General features: G+C 42.3%; 1 protein-coding gene across 1 annotated transcript; it reads left to right on the top strand.

Annotated features, from left to right (window-relative positions):
- Positions 1-8,578: 8,578 nt before the first annotated feature.
- Positions 8,579-17,845, top strand: thbs1a (thrombospondin 1a). Its single transcript, XM_030081869.1, has 22 exons — positions 8,579-8,742; positions 8,870-8,953; positions 9,244-9,803; positions 9,981-10,059; positions 10,260-10,349; positions 10,440-10,549; positions 10,884-11,009; positions 11,507-11,603; positions 11,726-11,899; positions 11,994-12,170; positions 12,264-12,437; positions 12,529-12,809; positions 12,912-13,130; positions 13,236-13,343; positions 13,679-13,838; positions 13,943-14,061; positions 14,515-14,749; positions 14,948-15,175; positions 15,311-15,582; positions 15,685-15,782; positions 15,884-16,023; positions 16,130-17,845. The coding sequence occupies exons 2-22, from the start codon at positions 8,890-8,892 to the stop codon at positions 16,135-16,137; spliced, it is 3,519 nt and encodes a 1,172-aa protein (XP_029937729.1). The 5' UTR covers positions 8,579-8,742; positions 8,870-8,889; the 3' UTR covers positions 16,138-17,845.
- The last annotated feature ends 884 nt before the right edge of the window (positions 17,846-18,729 follow it).

The following is an 18,729-nucleotide window of genomic DNA, read 5'->3' as shown; positions in this document are numbered from 1 at the left end:
TGGAGTGAAAGAAAGCCAGGACAATATCTAAGTTTGGGTACATTCTTAGGCAGCATTCCCAGACACCAATGGTGACTTCTGTGCCAGCTCTGCCAATTTGACTCAAAATAAAGCAACATGTGAAACATTGTCCAAGTAGGTGATTGATGGGAAGAATGAAAGGTGAATGCAATGAATGAATTTCCTGTCCGTGTAAGAGTAAGACAATATGAGAACAATTTCTAAGCAAGAATTCATCTCACACAAATAGCTTTAGCAGAGGTGCAACTATGAGATGAAACCATATGTCTGTGTTGTGTGTGTGTGTGTGTGTGTGTGTGTGTGTGTGTGTGTGTGTGTGTGTCCCTGCCATTTAGACAAAGATCTCTTTTTGAACTGAAGTTCATGTCTCTGATCCTCCGCTTGTGTGGCTTGGCAGGCCTCTTGCCATTGCCTGGAAGTATCAGCTCAGCAGGCAGTAAATAAGGACAGCTTGCTTCGGTACAAAGACCAATGAAGATAATAATAAAAAAAACCTGTCATTTATTAGCTTCTTTAGTGTGACTTTGACAGCCTCTGTTGACTGGTTTCCAATAGAGGAGCACTGGAATGGTCCTAGATGGCACGCTCCCCAGAGTCCAATGGACACTCCTGTACACAGCCAAGTGTTTTAAATCGGCATGCTGTATTTACAGAGCCTGAGAGAGATGCCAAATTGTACGAAAGGAAAAGCCACAGAATTGGAGGAATGTAAGCCGTTGGTCCTCATGTGAGCATATGTGGAGTATGATTTCGGGACTTTTTGTGAATATACAAGCAATGTTTACCTCTGCTTTGCATGCTAGGGTGATTAAAAAAAAAATCCCAGGTCTGGGGAATTCATCTCATCTGAGAACAGGTCGTACTGTGAAAGACAAAACTTGAATCACCTGCAGTATTGGCTGTAGATTCCAGGTTGGCTCATGTTTAAGTTTATCACCCATATAGCTTAAGGCAAATCTAGGCAATACAGCTACTGGAAAAGATTAAAAATGCCACCTGTTTCTGCTCAGCAAAAACATCTGCAGGAATGTAAGGAATTCCAAAAATAGTGCAGTCTTCACCTCAAAGCCTGGGCCTTTGCATCATAAAAAGATTTTAATCAGTAGGTATTGCACACAAACAATGTTATCTGCTGTGTGACTAATGCAGAGCACCCCAGAAATGGGAGGGAATGGCAACACCGCACTCTCAGAGGTTTATTTATCCAGGTCAAAAATGAAAATATATGCCTTTGGGTAGCTTCTCTCATGTTATCACCAAAGTAGGTCAGTCATGTGCCGTGAATCATGACACCATCTCACCATCTCACCTCCAGAGGTCCCTAAGTGCACTGGGGGGTGAAGGCAGGGACATTCCTCTCCCAAACCCTGACTCAGTGGGGATCCTCTCTGATCCTCGCACCTAAATAGCAAAGAATGTGCTTCCTGTACATGAATGATGATATTTTCCAAGCATGTTCTCCAGTTGATTTGCACTCCCTGTTAACTATAAGCACACGTGAGTGAATCCTGACACCTGGGATGAAAGAGATTCCCTAGTCATTGGTTTCCAAGAATGTAATGTAATGCTTTTATCCTGTGTTCAAGTTCAGTATCAGTGTATGACATTTTCCCCCTATTTTCACCGGCTCATGCTCATGCAAGAATGAAATAAAATACAACACTATGAAATGCAAATTACTAAAATACAACACCATGAAACATTCAATGATGTTTTTTTTTTCATAATAATGTTCAAATTATAACTCAAGCACTTACAATATTGGCAGTTCACTTATGTTGAGGAAAGACCTGTAGTCTTATTGTCTGTAAACGTCTATCCCAAACGACCTATTGATTAATATATATATTTTTATTAAACTCTTATTTTTACAAAAGCCCCTCTAGGAACGGGTGTTGCAATTTAGCATCCTCTACAAACAGCATTTGCACTGGACAGCTGTTTTCAGATTGTCTATGTGCAAAAGCTATGCATATCAGAATTATGGAAAATATATTGCATGATGAATAGGAAAAAACACACAAACAAACAAAAAATTCCTCACCCTTCATTGTGTGATAGTGCTAGTTATTTTATTTATTTGTTTGTTTGTTTGTTTTTTCATGGCAAATTAGCCAAAAACGCTGTTCACATTTGAGGAGAAATCAGGCCAAAGGTTGCCCAGTTCAATCTGTGAAGTCTTGGCTCCATCCAAAGCTCGGCGCTCCTGTAAAAGGCCCAATAAAAACCAATGGAAGTGTTTAAAGTTATACTGTAGCAGCATTGAGCGGCCAGGCTCCCTGCGGACTCACATACGATTCCATTAATAGATCGTGACAGGTCCTGAGCCTCTGCATCAGCGCAGAGCCGTGATGTCATGGGAATGATGCACGCTGGCACACCGGGGAGCGCTGTGATTTCAGTGAGTGCCCAGAGTCTTGGGAGGTGGCAGCATGAAGAGGTTCGGTTTCTGCCACCATTCAAAGCTGTTTCACTGCAAGTCTGAAAATCCTTCAGGGTCTACACGGCAGAGAACCGGACACACACTTCCTAAAAGCAGTGTGGAGTTTTCAGGGGAGAAGGCCAAGAAAAGCAGGGTTGCGTAGCAAAGCGAATTGGAAGTGTGCATGTGTGTCTGTGTGTGGGGGGATGATGAAATAGTGCTGTTAACCTTTGGTTTGTTCTGTAAACCCCAATGCACAAAACCATCACTGAAATATTTTCTTTGAAAAAGTCTGCTTCCTACTGAGGAATTGTGGGAGATACAGGCTCTGATGGTGCTCTGTTTGCAGGGTTTGCACAGGTTCTCTCCTCACAGATTTTCACCACACAGACAAGTGTGGTGGAAATAATTTTATTCCAGTAGACATGTTTAAGTTACGTACATATAAGCTGAAACCTCATCGACGACTGCCCGTTGGTCCTCCCCAGCTCAGACTACTACTCCAGACAGCAGTGCATGTCTTTGTAAACAATAAAGCTGAACACAATTCCCTGGAAATTTGTGTATTTTGCAACGGAAACAGATATGTTCCCGACAAATGATGATTCCAACTGAAAGAATCTCAGCGGCCAAATCCTCTGGCCAAATTGTACACAATGTACCGTGCTCCATGAGGAAGAGTAACACGGGGATTTGCGAGTGAACATTTTCATATTGCATCATGATATTTCATGCTCAACAGGAAAAGATGAGTTTGATCAAATCCAAGTATGAGATATGTCAAAATACCTTAACTTCCCCCCTGTGTGTTACATCTTCATATATCATTGCTAACACTGACCCTGAAACAAAATTCAAACATGATGTAAGACAGCTTTACATTCAGTATTTATGAACAGGAACAGCTGTATCCCTAAAAGCAAAAAACTCTTCTCTGTCATTTCATCAACTTTGAGCTGCTTACCTGACAGGTGAAAGTAAGACAGATTTTGTGGAATTCAGATATTTTACGCCAAAATAAATGCCATTTATAATGATAATAATAATAATAATAATAATAATAATAATAATAATAATAATAATATGATAGTGATATAAGCTTTATTCACATAACACCTTTAAAAACAGAGTTTAGAAAGTGTTTCAGCAGACACAGCAGAATACTCAGAAAGGAAAATAACAACAGAAAGCTGTACAGAAGGGCCAAACAAAACGATACAAAATACAAAGCATACAAAATGGCAAAAAGGCGAAATGAAGATAAGGTTAAAACAGGAAAACAAAAGATGTAAAACACACTAGAGAGAAAACAGAGGGGCATTTCACTGTACTGATGCCCTATAAATTCCTATAAATTCACCCTGTGTATTGTGACTATCAGTCAAATCCTCCCTCTTACTGTCTAAAGTTTAGATTTTCTTTTTTTATATATATTGCCAAGGGTGTTACTATTTTTCACTGTAAGACTAGCTGTACTGAATCATGGAATAATTGTGTTATTTTATTTCAGGGTGGACTTTTCCTTTAATAAGTTAATAAGAGGCTCTCAAAGCATTCATAGTCAGCTTGAGCCTTCCCATCGATGACCAGCACCGTTGCAGTTTCCTGTATTTAATATTGATGATTGCCATATCCTGGCACTTTCAAACATGGCACACTCTCCAGAAAGTCATTAGCCACTTGTGTGGTCATCAGGAGCTCCTGTGTAGTGACACCTCCTGTTGGCTGACATCTCAAAATGGGCCTCAGTGGCTTTCACAAACCACAAAACGCTCTCATGTCTCTCATGTCTCTTTCAGAAGACGCTCCAGGATGCAGTTTTCCTCAGAGAGTTGAGTGGCATGCGGTCTGTCAGCTCATTAGTCAAAAGGTGTGCACTTAGCAGGGGAACTAGTCACAGCAGAGCAGCGCACCAAGCCTCTGTCCATTACTGCCGTCGCTCACCCAACCTGAGGGCCATGTGTGTGTGTGTATAGCTGGCATGCAAAGAGTGCCACGGATGAGCTGGTGTCTGTCCGTAAAACACTTGGCGAAGACGAGCTTTCAGAGCTGAGCACGGTCCATCCAACATAATCAGACTCTGACATCACTTACCGGAATCGAGCGGAGTCACTGCAACCAATTAATCATTTTCTTCCACACGTACATCCAAGGATGAGCTAGCTACTAAATACCACCCCACATAATATTTAAATCCCTCTCTGGTTCTTTGTATTGGCTTGAGAGTTAACATTTATAAAGATTTAACCCTGAAACTATGACATTAATTGATTAGTGCACCACCTAATGTTTATGTAGCAAACATGCGTGATTCATGTTACTGCTGCATCAGGAGGGTTTGGAAAAAGTCAGCGCACAGACTTTAAAAGTATTTAAAATCAGTGTATTTTTTTTTAACCATGGGCAGAGTGGGCTATTATAATGTTATTTCATAGAGAATCATTTTATACCATGCTATGCCAGCTCCAAAGCCACCGGCAATATCCATATTTCCGTCTTTATCCTTTGGAGACCCAGCACGGATTACAATCAGTGATTTAACATGGCCAGGAGCTCCAGTTCATTGTAAGATTCTGGCATGTTCCACACAGCAAACAGCTGAAAGAAAAAAAAAACTTCTGGCCAAGTCTGGCAACAAACTGCCTTCAATCCCCCTCATAAATGATGACTCTTGATTCCCAAATATCCATGGCAGAACACAGAGAGACTGTCAGACGGGATGGATTGTGACTGTTGCACTGGTCACCCTGCGTTAACCTGGCCAGCAGGGATTTAACACTGTCAAGAGCACTTAGAGATGACTAACCGGAATTCAAAAATCTATACGTCTTGACGGTTACATCCTTTAATGGTTCAGCAGCGGCTTCTTGTTGGCGTGTCATTGCCTCCTTCAACTTAAGTTGTAGAGAAGTATTAACTTCTGTTTCCCCAGAGATGACTTGCAGAAGTGTTCGGCTCAGTCCCTCGGGCTCTTGGCTTGTGACAGATGGTGTGAAGAATGATGTGACCCAGGATGGCCTGCAGGCCACAAGAAAGTTGTTGGGAAGCACACCTTTTTTTATCGTAAGAATCATCATATGGTCTCAGGCTACAATGGATCCCGTCCAAGTTGAGAGTGGTAGGGAGTTGCTGTTCATTAGCTTACTCATGGTGAGTGAATTCCAGGCCTCTGGGGGGGAAGCAGGAGAGTCTTAACCTGCCAGCGCGATAACATTAGCCTGCTGCGTCATGCAGTACCTAATCTCAAACCCGTAAACTGCCAATCCCAAATTCTGTTCCAGCTCAGCATATTATTTCAAGTCTGTCATAAACAAATGTCCAATGCAGCTTTAATGATGGAAAAACACTGGATTGGCTCAGTAGACTTAGAGTAAATGATTTAATTTCAGTTTTCAATAGAATACACTGATTGTTGTGGATTACATATTGAATAATGAGAAAGTAAAATATCCTATTACAATTAAACACTAATAATCATGTATTTATCATATTGGCATGATATTTTTCACAGTGGTCATCCACATTACGAGAATTCTAATATGCTTGATAATTAGATACAGAAGGGGTGCAGGCTCTACAACAACAGGTGTTCCCATAAACTTCATAGCAGCTGCTAATTCTTAGTGAACCATATCATCACTGCAAATAAGGGGGATACACATGTTACGTTTTGTCTCTGCGATATCCCAGGCAAGTTTAATTGCGTTCATGAACCAGTTTGGTCCAGCTTCTCTGACCCACTTATGTCAGGGTAATCATTAAAAAGTTAATTGGTGATTGCCCAAAGATGCTCTCATGCTTGGACCTGCGCAACTGCCAACACAGCAACACCCTAAAGAAAGAGCTGTAAAGAAAATATATCTCAAGTTCTTCAAGTGGGTACTCTGTCAGAGGTTTTTTTTTTTTTTTTCGTGTGTGTGTGTGTGTGTGTGTGTGTGTGTGTGTGGTTTTTCACTGAATTTTTCAGGGATCGCTTGGCAGTCAAACAGCGTTGGCAATACCATGACATCTTTTTCATTGGATTTTAGTTTCTGCAGGTGTTTAGTTTCTCCTTTCTTCTTCTGCTGATGCCAGGCATCCAGTTATTCTTCCATTTATTCCAAATGGCTGTTGCCACTTCTGAAAATGCACAGTACAGCGTATGCATTACAATACACTCTAAATATACACAGTTAGGTATTGGTTCAATGTGTTCATGAGATAATTCTCGCCTGTTTTTATCAGGTGCGACACAGCTTGGCTCATGCAGAAACCCAACAGAGAAATTCTTCTACTAAACACAAAGGAACTTTCCCTCCCACTTGTAATGACGTGTGTGCGTATGTGTGTGAGCCCCCGTGTGAGGGGAGAAGCAGGCGGAGAATACAGCAGTAAACATTTACTATCTATGGGCTGTTTCCGCTGCCGTGTTGGCTCAGCTTGGTGGGCATTCATGAGAACTTGGCTCGTCTCTTTTGCCACCAACTCTCGCTCCCTGCACTCCATCACAGCCTTGTCAAGTCCACCTCCCACACTGTGAGGTCACTGGCACACCCACAGATGGGCACAGTCACACCTGCCTATCATACCTGGGCCCTCCAACAAAGTTTTCCGTTGAAACCTGAGAGTCTCGTCTTGTCTGTACCCCCATCACAACCCTGAGGCCATTTTCCATTTGACCCCTTTAGCATCATTATAGCCTTGTCATTTCCTGTATGTTTCATCAAGGTGAGTACAACATGTTGTAAATCCTGTAATCTATGTCACACGCATGCCAGAGATCCTAAAAACCTCACGCTCCATTGGTATGTATACACTGGCTTAAGAACAGGTATATCCAGATGTTGTGTCTCCTCACTATCAGGGGTCCATATATCTAACCTATTTTTAGGCAGCCCCTCTAGTCTAAAGTGTAAGTCATCACAGTGTGTAGGCGGCGCAGTGCTCTCCTGTTTTTCCAGAAAGCTTTAATCTCTGTCACACTCTCGCACTCCCTTCCTTAGCTTTGCTCTGCGTCCACACATCTGCATGTTGGGACAGCTCCAAAACTTAGCTAACATTGTTTTCAGTGAGAAAAAAAAAAGGCAAATGCTTCTATCCTGGGCCAGGGGTGAAATGCAGAACAAGCCTCTATCAAGGCGGGAGAGGGCTCTCGTGACAATGGCAGTGGTCTGGAGGAGCAGACAGAAGCCACATAGGCAGGAGGGAGAGAGAGAGGGAGAGAGAGAGAGAGAGAGAGAGAGAGAGAGAGAGAGAGAGAGAGAGAGAGAGAGAGAGAGAGAGAGAGAGAGAGGAGCAAAGGGCCTCAGTTATAAATTTTACCTTTCATCTACTTGGTAATGATAAGGAAAGATATGCAAGAGAATATTTGCATTGTATAGAGTTCAAACTTCACACCTCATACTGGTAAAGCCATGCCCACAACACAAAAGTCTAATTTAAAACAAATGCATACTCATCATATATTTTGTCATTCATCCTGATGGACCCTCATGAAGTCCTGGGGATAAGAGGTCTCCCAGAACACCCCTGACTCTCAATGCAGACTGTCAAGGAGGGCAAATTGCAGTCAAGGCTCAACGAGGCCCCTGGCGGCTAAATTCAGAAATGCAAGATGAGAGGCACTCTATAGAAGTGCCTCAAAACCACTAAACACATCAGAGCTAAAATATGAGCTGGTATTAATACACATGCGCAGGTTATCATTTAGGTTTTTATAAGGCTTTTAATAAGGAATTCGAAGTTAGACCCACTCATGCTGGGTTTTCTATTCCGAGCCTAGGGACTAATAATTACTTATATTGGCCATAGTGAAATATGTATAATATTGGATGGCGACAATCAAAAGAATGGGGAATGACTGAAGTTTTTTTTTTTTTCTCCGTACAGGAAACGACCACTTGGCTCCTGTGCCTCCATGAAATATTTGTCCGGTGATGGAAATTCAGCTCTGGAATGCATTTTTTTTCCAATGTGCGCGTCTCGGATATTACTCTGACTGGTTGTGAGGTAAGAAAACAAGTCCGTCCCTTTTTCCTCCGGTGCTCCGATTGGCTGAGAGAGGACCTTAGGAATGTCCTTAAACTATTTAAATAGCACTTATATTCACTACTTCAGTACAATAAGTCTAAGAATCGGAGTAGGGACAGACAGAGCTCTACATAAAGGAGAGACTTTATTGATCCATCAGAAGCAACCAATGTGTTTTTCCAAGAACTGAAGGAAGAGATAACGGGATAAATAATCTTGAGGACAAGCAAGGACTTTTTTTAACAGATTTTTTATTATTATACTCCCAAAGGGCATTTTTTTAACTTAAGGTTTGTACATTTTAATGCGTTTGTAATTACTATTATTATTATTTATTAATAAGCAGACATTTCGAATGTCTCTTTTCTGTACCCCAGCCTGTTATTAAATATGTATGTTGTTCTGTGATTGAAATAGGAGTCTTTTGAGATTTCAAGATGATGCTGTGTGGCATCTTTCTGCTGTTTATGCTGTGGAGTTGTGAAGGCGCAAGATTGCCAGGTGAGTAGGGCGACGGCAAATGTTTTCTGATAGTTTAAAACTTTAGGACATGAAATATTAAATTACATGAAGTGTGTCTGTGCAGTTTGATAGGGAAATTATAGCGACCTCTTCATGCTCTGTCTTATCAGTAGCCTATAATATTCCTGACTCAGTTTTCTGTTATGTAGATAGGCCTGCTATCATTCTGAAATTTATTATTGGATTATTATAGATCTTTATCAGTGGAATTTGAGGGTGTTATCAGGAGAAGATAAAAAATGAATAATGGCTGTTGTCTTCGTTTACAGAGGGTGGGGATGACAACAGTGTATATGACTTATTTGAGCTTGTCCGGGTAAACAAGAGACACCACGGGGTGACCTCGGTGAAAGGCATAGAACCGTACAGCCCTGCCTACAAGATCCTGAACCCAGACCTGATCCCCCCCGTCCCCGAAAACTACTTCAGGGACCTCATCGACTCCATCCAGGCTGAGAGGGGGTTCCTCCTCCTGGCCAATCTGAAGCAGTTCAAGAGAACCAGAGGCAGCATTTTGACTATTGAGAAGATTGACGGATCCGGACCCATTTTCGAGATCATCTCCAACGGCAAGGCGAACACTCTGGATGTGGTCTACTACACCATGAACAAGCAGCAGGTTGTGTCCATAGAAGACGCGGGTTTGGCCACCGGGCACTGGAAGAACATCACGCTGTTCCTGCAGGAGGACCGGGCGCAACTTTTTGTCGGCTGCGAGGAGATAAATGTGTCAGAGATGGATGTGCCAATCCAGAAACTGCTGTCCCAGGAGGTGGCAGACATTGCCCGCCTCAGGATCGGAAAGGGAGCTGTGGAGGACAAATTTATGGTAAATATCAAAATCCATTCCTTTGACTTAAAAAGTAATTCATACTTACATAATGAATGATTCAGAGTGCATTCAACATCACTTGCAGCTCCATAGCATTTCTGTCTAAGTAAATGATGAGTAACTAAAAAAATGAATGGCTTGAATTATCTCTAAATGGAATGCATGTTCCTTCAGGGAGTGCTTCAGAATGTGCGGTTTGTCTTTGGGACCACTCTGGACGCCATACTGAGAAACAAGGGATGCCAAAGTGGAGGTAAGCATTAAAAAATAGATGAAACAGATGACTTATATTAAAGTAAGTGATTCACATAACCACAACTGTAAAATCTGTGAGAGAGAAAGAAGAACAAGAAAATGAAATACCACATTGTTGGATGAGCACCATAATCTTTACTGCAGTCCACAAGGCAGTGAACAGAAATGCATTTGTCTTCCCTCCTGTGTTCCCTGCAGCTACCTTGACTGATGTCATGACCCTGGACAACCCAGTCAACGGCTCCAGTCCTGCCATTAGGACTGATTACGTCGGCCACAAAGCCAAAGGTTAGACAAAGTTGCTGTCTCTCTTCTGCTGGTCACTTGTCATCTTTCAGAGGTGAGGTAATTGACTGGGCTGTTCTCTCCTGTGTTCAGATCTGCAGTCTGTCTGTGGCTTCTCCTGCGAGGACATCGCCAGCATGTTTAAAGAACTCAAGGGACTCGGCGTGGTTGTTAAACAGCTGTCGAATAAGCTCCATAGAGTGGTAAGCACAGAGGGCCAGCTGAGTCTGCGCTTTGTCATCGTTCACTCTGTCTCTTTTTCTCTCCTCTCTGTCTTTCCCTCTGCTTTCAGTTAATGCATTCCCAGGGCATAGCCACTTGTCGCTGTAATGGCAGTCCCTGGCCAAATCCCTAATGAGACCCATGTGAATACACAAATATGTTTGGCTGTCGTTTACATTCGCACTGCTTCACTAGAGTCAAGCAATGTCTTAATCATGGTGGCGGCCTGTGATTCATTCGTATTGGAACCTTGGCAATGTGAATGCTTTCCATCCTCATGCCTGAACAACCCCCTTCTCTTTCTCTCTCTACCAGTCTGAGGAGAGCACGCTGCTAATGAACCAAATGAAGAGGCACAGTGGAGTTTGCCTCCATAATGGCATTGTGCACCAGGACACAGAAGAGTGGACTGTGGACGGCTGCACTGAATGCACCTGCCAGGTAAGTTTCCTCACACCTGTTGGAATTCAACTTTGAAGCGAGCCGGGAATCAACTGAGCCAAAATGTAGCTGCATTTTCTGGATCCCTGCTGTAATGAGGTGATAATAGGCCCTAGTGTTTATGTTACCACCTCCATTCATAATCACATAGCTTCTGTCTGAAAGCCATCAACGGAACATTGAAACTATCAGCAAAGCAGCATGGGCCATTTTTGCCATAGCAACATCAAAAACACACAGTGTATGGTGTTCATGGTTTGTGTAATTAGTTAGGTGATAGGAGGAGAGAGTCAGTGATGTTCACCTTTTCCATCAACACAGCTAGAGTGCTGGGTGCCTGATAAAGATCACTCCATTGTTCTGAAACATAGCAATTAGGCTTGGCACAGTATCAGCAACACTTCCAGTTTTTTATATTTTATTTTTATTGCTGCAGCCAGCAAGCCAGTCAGCGCAAGTCATTATCCTGGTACTAATTCAACTGTTCCTTCATACAGAATTCAGCTACTATCTGCCGCAAAATCTCCTGCCCTCTGATCCCCTGTGCTAATGCCACTGTGCCCGATGGAGAGTGCTGCCCTCGCTGTGGAACCCGTAAGCACTGTTCTGTTTTGTAAAATCTGTAGCACCATTTATAATTTTCATATTTGTCCAATTTCTTTCAAGCTTTTCTCTCTGTGCAACTTTTTAAATACTGGATATCTTCCTCCTTACAGCCAGCGACTATGCAGAGGATGGTTGGTCCCCTTGGTCTGAATGGACCCCGTGTTCAGTGACTTGTGGACGGGGTATCCAGCAGCGTGGACGCTCTTGCGATCGCATCAACAGCAACTGTGAGGGCACCTCTGTCCAGACACGTGACTGTTATCCCCAGGAATGTGATAAACGCTGTAAGTCCCTTACTATTCTTAACATGGCCATTGTTTTAACATATACTTAGTTTGATAGTATAATGAATTAATCATGTGTGTGTATTATTCACAGTCAAACAGGATGGTGGTTGGAGCCATTGGTCTCCCTGGTCCTCGTGCTCTGTAACCTGTGGTGAGGGTGTCATTACCCGTATCCGCCTCTGTAACTCCCCCACACCCCAGATGGGTGGCAGAGACTGCCAGGGACAAGGACGCCAGACCGAAGTCTGCAAAAAGAAACCTTGTCCTAGTAAGTTGAATTTTAGCATGTAGAAATGTGTGTAACAAAAAACCTTTGTTCTTTTTTGAAATACTTATTTAAATGCATTTTCTTTTTCTTTAGTTGATGGAGGCTGGGGACCCTGGTCACTGTGGGACACCTGCTCCGTTACATGTGGTGGAGGACTCCAGAGCCGAAAACGTCTCTGTACTGACCCTGCCCCCAAATATGGAGGAAAAGACTGTGTTGGTGATGCCACTATGTCACAAGTGTGCAATAACCAAGATTGCCCTGTTGGTAAGGACCCAATACATAATACTTACTGAAAAACTAAAGTGCAATGCACAACAGTTTAGCCTTTAAAAACACAATTTGTTCATCTCTACAGATGGCTGTCTATCCAATCCATGCTTCCCTGGCACCAAATGCACCAGTTCTCCTGATGGCTCCTACAAGTGTGGCAAGTGCCCACTTGGCTACACTGGGAATGGCATTACCTGCAAGGACATTGATGAGTGTAAAGAGGTCCCCGATGCCTGCCACTCACATAACGGGGTCCATCGCTGTGAGAACACTGAGCCAGGTTATAACTGTCTGCCTTGTCCCTCACGCTACTCTGGTCCTCAGCCCTTTGGAAGAGGAGTGGAGCAAGCCACCGCTAAAAAACAGGTTTGTGCTATTAATTATTCACTTTGCAAGAGTATGGGCTCATGCATTTGTTTCCAATAAGCTATCTGCTTGCATTTCTTAATCTTTTGTATTTTCCCTTAGGTTTGCACACCCCGTAATCCTTGTGTGGACGGTAGCCATGACTGCAACAAAAATGCCAACTGCATTTACCTGGGCGTCTTCTCTGACTCCATGTTCCGCTGTGAGTGCAAGCCAGGATATGCAGGAAATGGCTACATCTGTGGAGAGGACCCTGACTTGGATGGATGGCCCAACACTGACTTGCTGTGTGTGGAGAATGCCACTTACCACTGCAAGAAGGTAGCCAGACCCCACATGGACAAAAATTCAAAAGGCCATTATTACCCACCTCCACTCTATTATTGTGATGATTACCTCCCTAACCAGTCTTTTGTTCCTTTATAGGATAACTGTCCCAACATTCCCAACTCTGGCCAGGAAGATCATGACAAAGATGGCCTTGGCGATGAATGTGACCACGATGATGACAATGATGGGATCCCTGATGATAGGGTGAGTCATCACAACATTTTTGTTAACCCAGTATCTTGTTTGCCTCAAGAGACCAGACATAGCAATCAGCACCAGAACTCCTTCCTCTGGGCAAAAGCAATGTTAGTTTCCATGTTTGCACACTTCCATCAGAAAGTGGAGAGCCAGTATAAATAGCATATCATTTGGGTGTGAGGACAGAGTTCAGAACAACATGGCTTGTTTCCCCTAATTCTCGGTGTGGATTGGGAAAGTCATGAGAGAAGCATGCCCTGGCAATTCTGACTTTATGAAATAATATTTTTATCGAGACTGAATAACTGAATTGTGCTATTTATATTTCTCTCTGGATTTAGGACAACTGCCCAAGAGTGTACAACCCAGCTCAGTATGATGCAGACAGAGATGATGTTGGTGACCGCTGTGACAACTGTGTGTTTGAGGCCAACACTGATCAAACTGACACAGACAATAATGGGGAGGGTGATGCCTGTGCTATTGACATCGACGGTGATGGTAAGTAATCACTCTAAATGTCTTGCATGACCTCATGCTTCCAGCAGCTTTGTATACCTTTGTACAGTTCATGACGCTAAGATAAGCATGTTTTCACTTGACAGGCATTCTGAACGAGAAAGATAACTGCCCATACGTTTACAACGTTGACCAGAGAGACACTGATGGGGATGGGGTGGGAGACCATTGTGATAACTGCCCTCTGGAGCATAACCCTGATCAGGTAACGTCAGATCTTACCTTTCACCTTGCACCTCTCACCTTTCCATTACAAGGCCCCCTGAGGGAGATAGCCTGATCTCATGTAACCATGTAGAAGCTCCCTCTAGACACAGGATCAAGGCGACAGATTGCACCTGTGCTCCCTAATTAGAGTGAGGAATGTGAAAGCTTGAAGGGGAAAGGGTGTAATACTCTCTCCTTTTCTCTATTCATCCACCTTTGAACAGATATGAATGCATGTGCGTAATCTTACCAACGTGCAAGGACACTGGATTCTTGTCTGAATGGACATTGCTAGCATACTTGAAGACAAGGGGCTACATTTAAAGATGTTCAGAATAGCATGTCTCATATTGAGGCTGGTGAAACACAGTGAAGGGGTTATTGATGCAAGGACAAGCATTCTGCCGGTCTTTGAGAAACCTCATAATAAAGGAATTCCGCTCTCCTACAGATCGACTCTGATTCAGACCTCGTGGGAGACAAGTGTGACAACAACCAGGACATTGATGAGGATGGTCACCAGAACAACTTGGACAACTGCCCCTACATTCCCAATGCCAACCAGGCGGACCATGACAAAGATGGCAAGGGTGACGCTTGCGACCATGATGATGACAATGATGGCATTCCTGATGACAAAGACAACTGCAGACTGGCCTTTAACCCTGATCAACTGGACTCTGATGGTTAGTCACTGTCCACATTGGGTCAGCTGTGGTTTTATGAAACATTGGTGCCATTCACTGGGTCAATGCACTGAATGCCCCAGATTTTCTGTAGGAAGAGTTCCACTTCCTCCTACAGAAAATCTGTGTTGGCTTTGTAGAGAGCAATTCTTATTAGTTTGTCACTCTCTCATCTAAATATCTATATTTTTCTCTCAGGTGATGGACGTGGTGATGTGTGTAAAGATGACTTTGACCAAGACAATGTGCTGGACATCTATGACGTGTGCCCGGAGAACTTCGCTATAAGTGAAACAGACTTCCGCAGGTTCCAGATGGTTCCTTTGGATCCCAAGGGCACATCCCAGATTGACCCCAACTGGGTTGTCCGCCATCAGGGCAAGGAATTGGTGCAGACTGTCAACTGTGACCCTGGCATTGCAGTTGGTATGTATTATACACATGACAGACTATTCTAACAACAGGGATAACTCCAAAAATTATATATTACAGCAATGCTGCAAATGATCAGGTACAAAATGGTAGTTAACCAACTCTGAATCATCTCCTGTTCTTATTCAGGTTACGATGAGTTCAACGCAGTGGATTTCAGCGGAACTTTCTTCATCAATACGGACAGAGATGATGATTATGCCGGATTTGTGTTTGGCTACCAGTCCAGTTCCCGTTTCTACACAGTGATGTGGAAACAGATTACACAGACTTATTGGTCGCATACACCTACAAGAGCTCAAGGCTACTCTGGCCTGTCAATCAAAGTGGTTAACTCCACCACTGGACCTGGTGAGCACCTGAGGAATGCCCTCTGGCACACTGGAGACACCCCAGGACAGGTGAGATTACATTAAATTGCCCAAAGTTACAAACATAAGATATTACTCAGTTCAATATTTGACAGTTTTCCATTTTTGACCTTTGCAATTCCTTCTCTTTAGGTGCGCACTCTCTGGCACGACCCCAAGAACATCGGCTGGAAGGACTTCACTGCCTACAGATGGCATCTTGTCCACAGACCCAAGACTGGACTTATTAGGTGAGCTCAGATTCCTCTGAAGAACACCTATTAAATTCAACAATGCACTCTTAAACTCTTAAAATGTTATCGAACTAATGTCATTATTGTTTCTTATTTAGAGTGATAATGTATGAAGGCAAGAGAATCATGGCAGATTCTGGAAACATCTATGACAAGACATATGCTGGTGGACGACTAGGCCTGTACGTCTTCTCTCAGGAGATGGTTTACTTCTCAGACCTCAAATACGAGTGCAGAGGTAAGACATCTGTACAGTACACTAGCAGTAATTCAAAATGTGATAATGTGCATTGTAATGACCATGGGCTTTGATTGTAATGTTATCTATCTTTCCTTTCTTTCAGATACATAAATGGATCACGAAGAGCCCTCCAGAAGAATGTACCCATCTGTTTCAGTATGAATATATAGCACGACACTTGGGACAATATCTTTTTAACTCTATCCTTTGAGAAATGCACATTGGTGGAATGGAGAGCAAATGAGTTGATATGAGGCATACCAACCTCAGGACTTCAACCAAATGAAAGTTCTATGATGATTCTGCACCACTGCACCAAACACAGGTTGTGAGCATTACACTGCTCAGAAGAAAGTGGCCTTCCCACTTTGTTGCTCTGATCAACACTGAAGGAGGGCCACAGTTTCCTATGCACTCCTGAACTGTAGACGTTTGGTGGTATTCCTCTCCGGATGGAGTCCAAAGGGAAGAGTTGTCTTTTTAATTTTTTTTTTTTTTTTTTTTTTTTTTTTTTGTTTTTGAGCGTTGTTTCAGATCTGCTGTGGACTCAAAGACACTTGTTTCAATATGAAGAAAGCAATAGGAGACTTGGTTAGGCTGGGGAAATAACACCCCTTGAAGGAACTGTTGAGGGACCATGGACAGTATGGACTGACTGTTACTATCAAAGAGACTGAATGTTGTGTGTGCATGCATGTGTGTTTTCCAACTGGAGTATAGCAATGGAGACAACCAAGTCAAAATTTTCTTTGATTTTCTTTTGATTTCTTTTGATCACCCCTTAACCCACAGTCGTGCAGACCTGTATTTACAAGGTCTTCAGGCTCAGGGCTGGCCCACAAGAGTATAACTAGTCTTCTCAGGAACACTAGAAACAAGAAAAAAGCACAAAATTCAGGATAGCACAGGGCGCAGAAGCAGGCTTGCACTGCTTTAGAGTGTCAATGGGACGTAAAGAAACAGGGCCAGTCTTTTTCCAGTCTTGAGTGGGCCATGGTAAATATGGCTGTACATAGGTTCTTATTTATTTAGTCATCAGAGAATACTTATAATGAGGCTTTCATTTTTAATCATCTCTGCATCTTGCCATCCTAAAAGTTATCAGCAACCCGTTCCAAATAACTGGAATCTTGAATACCTTATGAAATTCCCTCATGGCAAGGTATAGCATTACATTTGACCAAAACCTCCTAGAAAAGCAAAAGGTAGGCATCACTTTTCTCTAAATATGATTCTTCATCTGCACAGTATGCATGACAAGTGTGCCTGAGCATGTGTGTACATTTCTGACAAGGGAAAATCAAAGGAAACCCTTCATGTACAAATATTACCTCATTGTTATTTTATTTTTGTATTGAGGCCAGCAAACCACAAGAATATCTTTTCCTAGCGACAGAGTATAAATTGGTTGGCTTCTTTTTTTTTTTTTCAGCAAGACTTTAGTACAATCATTTATATGCTGTATACAAGATATTTTTGTAGCAAAAAAGGCCCCAACACGAACATAATGGTAAAAGAAATGTTTTCTTGAATATGTTGTGCTATATGTATGTCCTGTGCATTTTTGATAAATTATTGTTTGTTTTATGTTAATTCATTTGTGTAGATATATGCTATTTAAATAATTTATCAAGAAACGTGGCCTCATACGGAAGCGTTTCTGTCTGTATAAACTCATTTGCACACTGACACGAGGATGTCTGTTGTTTTGGTTTTGTATTTCTGTCTTTTTTTTATTATTAGTGAAGCTTTTCTATAAACATTTGTACCATAGTTTCTACCCACAAAATGCTGTTTATACTCCTACCAGTTATTTTGTAATGTCAACTGAAGAATAAACACTTCAGGAAAAAAAAAATTGCTGTGTTAAAGTGTCTTTCTGGGCTTTTTCAAGCAAACAGACAGTAATTTAAATGATTGGTTGAGGAGATTGAGACCTACGTTTCTCTTTCTGTGATTCTTGGCCATGCTATCTAGTTTGACTGAGGTCTACTCCCTAGAAAAGCAAAAGGAGCCGAACCATGCTGTGTCAACCAACTGGAATTCATTAGCTGAGTCTAGTGAAGCCTCGGAGAAAGGGAGTATCCTCTGGAGTCAACAGCAGAAAAACTCAATATGAAGAATAGCTCACTTAAATAGCACATCTATCGAGATTCACTACAACATTACTTTGCTAATTACTACATCTAAAAAGTAATTCAATTACCACTTACTTTACTTTTGCATTGAAAGCCAATTAAGGCCTTTTTTGAAGGAGAAGACTGGACAACTAATCACATGAGTGCTGATCAGTTCTGTGTATTAAAGTGCAATAAATATGATATCCTAGACCAGCAGACAGGAGTCAGACTGGTTTGGACAAACCTCTATCTGACTAGGCTTTCACCTTAGCTCTTTCAAAAAGTCTTGTGCTCAAGTAATGAGAATCCTATTAGAACAAGAACTGTATCTGATTAGTGAAAATTAAAATATGATTCCTTATGTTACCTAGTTACTGGGAAAAGTAATCTAATCATGGCAGTATGAGTAATCTAATTACTCTCACCACTGTCAGCAAGCAAAATTGAGACTACTTATTTAGATCATTCAAGCAATGCTATAATCTAAAGTCCCACTTTAGGTTCTAGCAGCAAACCCAGACAGTCTCAGTTTGCCGCAGGTCTCTTTACATTAGAACTGACCTCATTTTCATGGAATGGAGGT

The sequence above is a fragment of the Myripristis murdjan genome, chromosome 22, assembly GCF_902150065.1.
Source record: "Myripristis murdjan chromosome 22, fMyrMur1.1, whole genome shotgun sequence".
NCBI lineage: Eukaryota > Metazoa > Chordata > Actinopteri > Holocentriformes > Holocentridae > Myripristis > Myripristis murdjan.
The sequence above is the reverse complement of the archived record's forward strand: the minus strand, read 5'-3'. Positions and strand labels throughout refer to the sequence as shown.

Excerpts from the sequence above, each read along its gene's own strand:
- thbs1a (XM_030081869.1), top strand. The coding sequence starts at position 8,890 with ATGATGCTGTGTGGCATCTTTCTGCTGTTTATGCTGTGGAGTTGTGAA. Across the intron at positions 10,350-10,439 it reads CGTCGGCCACAAAGCCAAAG|ATCTGCAGTCTGTCTGTGGC; the intron begins GTTAGACAAAGT and ends TCCTGTGTTCAG. Across the intron at positions 11,604-11,725 it reads CTGCCCTCGCTGTGGAACCC|CCAGCGACTATGCAGAGGAT; the intron begins GTAAGCACTGTT and ends TCCTCCTTACAG.